The following is an 8,322-nucleotide window of genomic DNA, read 5'->3' as shown; positions in this document are numbered from 1 at the left end:
GCGTGGATCCGGCAACGCCTTACCACCGACAACCGAAGTCGCCGGTAGAGGGGAGCCGCCGGAGGACGGCGCTAGAAGGTTGGCCTCCTGGCGGCCGCTAGGGTTCTAGCCGCCAGGACGCGAGAGGAAAAACGGGCTTAACCGCGCAATTTTCTGCTTCGTTTTGCCGACCTACACTGGTAGTCGGAAGCCCCGGTTCTACTCGGACCGAACTTCCTAAATAAAAGCGAGCCCCTTCTCCCTCTTCCCGGCCAACAAATCCACGGCTCGACTCGGCGGATTGAGCTATCGATCGAGTTCGTTCTAAAGTTCAGATCGATCTTTAAATCTTTTCTCATGGAGGCAGCGATGGCTGGATCATCGTCGCTGCAGTGGCAGGCGGAGGAGGCGTGGCAGGCGTACCTGCGGCAGCAGCGGTCGCGGATCGGGTGGGCGCAGTACCTCCGGTGCCGGCCCATGGCCCTTCTCGGCAAGGCGGGCGCGGACGACGGCAACCGGGTCGTGATGCCGGCGTCGGCGCTGGACGGGATCAGCTCGGCGCTGGTGGACTACCCGCTCATGTTCCGGGTCCAGAACGCCGCCACCCTCGACGCCACCAACTGCGGCATGCTCGAGTTCGGCGCCGAGGAGGGGTTCGTGTACGTGCCCGCACTCACCATGGTGCGGCTCGGGCGCTGGAGGAGGACGACCTGGTGCTCATGACCAGCACGTCGCTCCCCAAGGCCACCTCCGTCAAGCTGCGGCCGCACACCATGGATTTTCTGGGAGCCAAGGACCTCAAGCAGCTGCTCGAGTTCAACGTCAGACTGAACACGCCGTGCGTGACGGTCGGCGACACGATCGCCGTCGCCGAGGGGGACCGGCGGTACCTCCTGGACGTCGTCGAGGCCAAGCCTGCCGACGCCGTGTCCACCCTCGACACCGACTGCGAGGTCGACTTCGCGACGCCGCTCGACTACGTGCAGCCTCCTGCTCCGGTGCCAGCGAAAGTCGCCGCCGCCCCATGCCAAGACTGCGCCCACGGCAGCGAGCGGCGGTTCGTCGGCGTCGGGATAAGGATGGACGGCAAGCCCGCGGAGCATACGCCGGCCGCTGCGCCTGCGCCGGAGGCCGGTTCTTCGGGGGGTAAGGGGAAGAGTGCTAGTGAGCATGTGCTTCGGTTCTTCGGCGGCCGCGGCTCGGTGGCGGTGCCACCTCCCGGCCCCAAGATGGCGAAGAAGAAAGTGGACGGCAAGGAGGACAAGGAGGCCAAATGGTTCACCGGCCAGAAGTATACCCTCTAGAAGACCCAAGCAACGACTGAAACAATATGTCTGCAGTTGATGTTTTGTTGTTAGTGACACACAAGTTTAAAGTTCTCCCCGGAAAATATGTGGCTTTTTTTTTTAATTTTTGACACAATGTATTGTGGCTCTCTACCTAGATGTTGGTGAAAATTTGGCCATCTTTTCAGTATGTACTGATTAAGGGATCTATGTAGTGTCGTCGTCTATGTATTGTTTCACGCATATAAATATTTACGAGTTATAAAAAAATTCAATAAATTTACAGAAAAATTATCAATGTCTATAATATGAAATCAGGATCGCCTATTTTTCTCCTTCTCCGTCAAGGACGTGTTGGCTTTGCCTTGTCTCCCGGTCTGAGTTACTTCCTTCGTCCTATAATGTAAGAACATTTTTTAAGCTAAAGCAGCTTAAAAAATTTCAAAGGCGAATGGAGTATGTTGTCATGTGCTCGTTGGTTGTTGTTAAAAGAGAATTTGAGTAATCATGCACGTGCAATATAACAATGCCATATTTTCGTGGAGGCAACAAAAAAGTGCATTGTATTTGTCTCTATTTTTCGGGTAGAAGATGGCGATTTCGTGTTGTGGTGCTATTTTGCACGCATACTGGTCAGTGGTACACTATGCTTTACAAAGTGGTGCTAAGGAAAGAAATGCTTTAAAGCTGGCTCAAAGAATCACAAACTTTTTTCTTTATGTAAACAAACAGTTAATCATATGAAAACAAAGATATGCAGAAAAAACATTGTAGGCATATATTAAAAACAGATGAATACCAACCACCCAATTCTCGTCCGAGGAAAAAGTTTCAAATGAAAATTTTCAAATTTTGTACATTACTCCCACTCAAACGTAAGTAATTATTTATTGGACATAAGGCTTCTTTGAGAAGAACATAAGGCATCTTTGAGGGAACATGAGAACCTCTCCTCGAAAAAAAGAAGTGAACAGAGGAATCAATAGAAGCTAACCCTTGTAACGACTGAAGCAGTCTGTAGTTGATGGTTTGTTGTTAGTGTCGCAGAAGTTTAAGTTTGCCACGGAAAATATGTGGCTTTTTTCATTTTTGAGACACAAATGTTTTGTGGCTGTCTACCTAGATGTTGGTGAAAATTTTGGCAAAATTTCAGTGTGTCCTGATTAAGGGATCTATATGTAGTGTCATTGTCTATGTATTGTTTCACGCATATAAATATTTACGAGTTAAAATTTTCTATATTTCATTAAATTTACAGAAAAAATTATCAATGTCTACAATACGAAAACAGGATCTGGCTAGGACACATCTTGATTAAGTCTCAGTTGACTGATGTCATCCATATGTGCTCTAGCCTATTTTCCTCCTTCTCCGACGATCTTGGCGTGTTGGCTTTGCCTTGTCTCCGGGTCTGAGTTATGTTGTTGTGTGCTCATCGGTTGTAGTTAAACGGGATTTCGGATGGACTTTGTGCTTGCAATTCCTTGCTCATGAGTTAGTACATGAACTTACTTCCCCATGTGTTGGAGTGCACACCATTTTTATTAACAAACACCCACATAGAGGCATTATAATGTCTACACCATTTTTAATTCCACGGACATCTTGTGAAGAAGTTTGTAACCTCTTTTCTAAAATTACATGAATACTTTTTAAGAATGCGTGAATATTTATAAATTACATGAACACTTTAAAAAAGGAATATTTTATAAATACATAAACACTTTTTAAAATGCGAGAATATTTTATTAAAAATTGCATGAACATTTCTAAAAATTGTTCATTGAGTATTGAAAAAATGTTCATTATGTATTTTGGAAAGAACTTAAACATGTATTTTTTCTAACATACACACAAGAAAATATATTTCTAAAAATGATTATGATTACAAAGGAAAAAGGAACAAATTAACTAGATAAACAATGGAAGAAATAAAAATGATAAAATAGGAGAAGGAAAATAAAAATGGAAAAAAAAAGAAAACTGGGGATAAAAAATGAGAAAACAACAAAAAAATATAGGAAACAAATTAACAGTGCAGTACCTGTTGTACCATGTGCAGTTGAAGATTTAGTGGTAGACATGCAACTAGCCGACATCCGTTCCCCCAAGCTGCAGTCGCATTGTCCCCCCTTTCAGGTGTGGGGGTTGGCCTACTATATATGGAACGTTGAACTATTTGTATGCGATGAAGTTCAAAGCTTGTGTTTGCTTTGGTCTGTTATGAAATAAATATTTTTTTTAAATTGTGACTATACATATCTTATTGTCCTTCCTTCCATCAAAAAAGCGCAAATTATGAGCGTAATCTCACCACCTCAAGTCAAAAATGTTACCACAACCCTATCCTTCATTCATTACTCGACCCAAACACTTCGATGGTTGTCCTCAACCATATTTCATCCTTTGAACCAATCAAATCATGGGATAAGCCACCCATCAACCAAACAGAAAAAGGGTCATCCCTTGCTAGCTGGTTGGAGTACACTCAACTACAGTAGCATGTCCCTTAAACTAAACACATCATGGGGTATTCCGAACAAGAAGGAAAGGCTGACTTGGCTAATCTCCTAGCTTTAAGTTTTGTGTTTTGAAATCAACTCTCCATAAGACATTCTAAGATTTTTATCAATTCTGTTTAATTTTGCATGGCCCAAATACATATCCAAATAAGTTTTGCTATTTCTCATCTAGACCAGAAATAGTTACCTCACATCTACTTCTCCAGCCATCGGAGTAACGTCGGGATTCATATTTTCTTTAACGCGCAGAATGCCAGAGCGAGGCGCGAGCATAGCCGAAGCGATCAGAACAGATTTTTTTTGTCGAAAGCATGGTGTTGTGAGAGAGGCCAAGTGGCTCACCATGTGCAACTTTCCATTTTTTTTCTTAGACTTGTCTCTTTTTTTTTGCGGAGCACATCTATGTGTATTTTTAGTCTCTTTGTTCTATTTCCCTTTCCATGCGGACCCATTCCTGTATAGTTTATTTTGTCTTTAGACCTATGTAGGTTTTTATCTTTAGTTTATTTTCTTGAAAAGCTTCTTCAAAGCAGAGTCAAGAAGTCATCGAAGTTCTACTGGGACTATAGTTTGTTTTTCATTCTAGTTGCAACTTCACCTTGACTCGCAACTAGGGCTCATAGTTTATAGTTGTCTCAATTGCCAGTCCATCGTCGATTCACAACCGATATCGTAATTTTGTGTAGTCCTAGTTGCAAGTCCACCATAGAATTGGACCCATTTTTTTAATCCCAGTTGCAAGTTCACCCTCGACTACCAACTCGGTCCCAACATTATTTGTGTCACAGTTGCAAGTTCACCCTTGACTTGCAACTGGGATCCAACCTTTTCTGTCTTAGTTGCAAATCCATCCTTGACTCACAACTCGGGCCTAACCTTATTTTGTCCCAGTTGCAAGTCCATCCTCGACTTGCAATTGGGGCTCGACCTTTTGTTGGTCCCAGTTGGAAGTCCACCCTCAACACGCAACTAAGGCCCAACCTTTTTTTTATCTTAGTTGCAGGTCTACCGTCAACAGCGTGCAAACCACGGATGACACGGCCCAACAAGCTAGGATACTTTTTTTCTTCATGTTTTTTATTTTCTTTCTTTTACCATTTTTTCTTTTCACCTCTCCTTTTAATTTTTCTAATTTTCAAAAGTTTATTTCATTTTCATTTTTATTATTTTTTCGTAAATTCACAAGTTTTTAAAAAATGTTCAAAAATTCATAAATTTAATCATTTTTCCAAAATTGTTTGTGTTTATGAAAAATGAAAATTTCAAAATATATTCATTTTTTCAAAATTTGTTCGCAAGATATAATTTTTTTCATGTTTTTTAAGCAAGTTCAAATGTTTGAAGCACTGTTCACATTTCCAAAAAAATTCAAAAAATGTTCAACCTTTTTTAAAAAATGTGGGCTTTTTCAGAAAAAAATTCACGTTTCCCGTAAATGTTTGGAAGTTTGTAAAAATATTTGTCTTGCCTAAAAGGACATTTCTCAATTCTAAAATTATTACATTTTGGCAAAAACATCTCAATTTTAAAATTTGTTCATCTCAATAAAAAAATCATAATTTCAGGAAATGTTCAAAAAATTCTGAATTATTGTATTTACCGCTGAATATCTCTACTCCTAATGTCTCGGTACATAAGTCGTTCGTTTCCCACCCTCCATCGCATATAAAACACCAATCCTTCCATCCTTCCCTTCTATATACGACGCCAATCAAATAAGTTCAGGATTGTTGAGTGGATTAGAGGCTGGCCCAACAATAAGGAAAGGCCAGGAGAGGTGGCTGGTTTTTCGGGTTTCCGTGTGCGTGCGTTTGCATGATTTGTTTCTTTTTTTACCGTGGAGAAAAGGGTGAAGGGGAGGGGCGAACGATGGAAGGGGTAGCGATCAACGCACGACGTACGAACGAACCACGTAGATATCTTGCCATCCCACCTCTCGATTGTACGACAGGTGGGGTAATGTTCGTCCTCCCATCCCACCTCTGGATCGATAAGCCTCGTATAATCCCACCTCGTTACCCCTTCCACCGATTTTCTTTTGAACCAAACCTCACCGATCTTTTCTGGTTTTTTCTTCATCATGTATCCCACGTCTCAGCCCTCCCGGTACGCTCACCCTGATCGATCATTGACCGACGAGGTATCCTCTTTTTTTTTTGCGTGGAGACGAGCTATCCTTTTCCTTCCCACAAATCTCAATAGAATCAAACCTTTCCCAAATCACAACAGAATCAAAGACTTTCATGCCACGGATTCCCTCATGTTCCTTCCCGAACATATCTCAAACGAATAAAATTATCTCAATCAATAGAGTAAATCAGGAGTACGTCGCGTACGTATGCCCAGAAAAAAAATCCTTCCAGATCGCTGCTGGTAGTCTTGGTCTCTTGGAACATGAAGGGCACCAGCTTGTGAGCCAACATCTTTTCCATCTCATGCTGCTCCAGCGGTAGATTATCTTAGTATATTGTTCTAAGTTCTAACCCTCCGTGTTATCTATGGATTTCTCAAGCATGAGTCGTGCCGCTGATGATGCATCGCAAACATGCAATGGTAGGATACCTCTGATCTCTGTTTTCCCCGTAAATCCCTCTCCTCTCTCTCTCTATGGTTCGGGTCTCTAATCTCGGCATGATGCACCCGGGCCTGCCATTGCAGACGTAGCCGACATGAGGGCCGCCATCAATCCCGCCGTCGAAACCACCCACCAGACGTGGCCAAGCCATCTGGTCCTCGCCAACGAGTACCGCTCCTCCGGAGCTTGCAAGGTTTTCTCCTCCACACGATCGAGTTGAGGAAGTCATCTTCGATCTCGCCGCTCGGGGTTGTGTGTCCTGATCTCATGAGCGGCAGCAGTTTGATCGACGCAGGAGGTGGCCATGTTAATTGATGTCACCCACCCGAGGCGGACGACCCTTGCCGCCACCAAGCTCCTCCCGCAGGTGACCCGATGCGGGGGAGTGGTGTTGCCTGCAGTTGGTGGCTTCTCCAAGGGTGAGCGTAAGCGTGGCGAGCCAGCGGCGCCGTGGGCTACGCTCAGCGCCATGGTATGGCTGCAGGGGTGGACATCGTGTGGCATGGCCACGAGGCCAAAGCAAGATCATTAGATCAGGCTGGGCTGCTACTGGTTGCCGTTCCTCGTTGCTCGAAGGTGAAAATCTCATGCTGCCATGTGCTTGTCCTCTCATGTATGAATCATTTGCAGATGCAGGTAATGTGCACATATCTCTATGCCTGTACTCCCTCCGTTCGGAATTACTTGTCGCAGAAATGGATGTATCTAGACGTATCATCCATTTCTGCGACAAGTAATTCTGAACGGAGGGAGTATTTGGCAATTTATGCAGGTGATGATCCAGCGCCATGATGCAAAATTCAGTTTATGTGTTATGTGTCTTCAAAGGATTTGGCAGTTTTGGCACCAGGATTTTTTGGCCAAATGCGTCATTTCAACCATAAGTAGAATACGAACTTGTGAGACAGAGCTGATTGATACGTTTGTGGACCTTTAAAAAATGTAGAACTGAGTAGTTTTCTTCAGTAATTATACCAATTAGCTACCTACTTACATTTAAGTTCTTTGTGAAATACTGTAATTGTTAGATATAGCTGACTTTGAATAATTATTAGTAGCACGTACACGTCTATCATTACTGATAATGCTAAGTAGGTCCATTGTTTAATGAAAGTTATACGGTTTCGGTATTGTAATAGGTTATTTGTTGACTGATGCTTATCTTGTTCCCTGGTTGATCTCAACATCAAACGTTCTACGCTTCCTTTTTGATAGCCGAGAGGTGTACTATGAAAGGAAGACTTGCTCCAAAGGTTGTAATGCCATTTACTATGCAGATGATTCCGGCAACTTCTCAAACAAGTCAACATTATCATTCACCCTGTAGATGGTTGGAGAACGCACAGAGCGCGAATGACAGCCTCAAACAAATGTAGCAGAGCAAGGTGATGAATTCTCCCATGTTTTGTAATCTGAATCTTCACTAGAATCTCTCGATTGTTCGATCCAGTTTGTTGTTATAGTACAATTATTCCTAAACTGGATCTTTGCTCGAATAGCTTGATCGATCCAGTATGTTGTTATTGTGGTGCCGGTCCCTGGCCCCGACATACTGATCCTCGTAGCTTGTGCCTCCGACACGGCCTCCCTCATCGACGCGACCAAGTTTGGGATGATGCATAAGCATGCAGCATCCCTCGTGAAGGAGAAGCAGGAGCTGCTCCTTCACACCCTCCTCATATAGTTGGGTTGACATTTATCTCACGTTGTTTCAAACATAAATTGATTGTCCATCAAGTAGGAAATTTTGGTTTTCTCTACATGGCATGATATTATTCCCTTTTCTAGGTCTAATTTATGAAGAAACTGGTACAGAGGATCTTCTAGAAAGAAACCCTTTTCTAGGTCTAATTGATGACGAGGCTTTGCTATGCCGTGTGTTTGAATGATTTCTTCATAGTGTTGTCATTATGAAACTAAATATGTGCGACAATTATTCAGTTGGCGGCTGTGCCCGTGG

At 43.5% G+C, this 8,322-nt stretch overlaps 1 protein-coding gene across 1 annotated transcript; it reads left to right on the top strand.

The window, feature by feature from the left end:
• Positions 1 to 348: 348 nt before the first annotated feature.
• Positions 349 to 1,283, top strand: LOC125546581 (ubiquitin recognition factor in ER-associated degradation protein 1-like). The gene is made up of 2 exons (XM_048710791.1): positions 349 to 636; positions 681 to 1,283. The coding sequence occupies exons 1-2, from the start codon at positions 349 to 351 to the stop codon at positions 1,281 to 1,283; spliced, it is 891 nt and encodes a 296-aa protein (XP_048566748.1).
• The last annotated feature ends 7,039 nt before the right edge of the window (positions 1,284 to 8,322 follow it).

This window comes from Triticum urartu, chromosome 3 (assembly GCF_003073215.2).
Source record: "Triticum urartu cultivar G1812 chromosome 3, Tu2.1, whole genome shotgun sequence".
Classification (NCBI taxonomy): Eukaryota; Viridiplantae; Streptophyta; class Magnoliopsida; order Poales; family Poaceae; genus Triticum; species Triticum urartu.
This window is presented reverse-complemented; position numbering and strand designations above follow the sequence as displayed.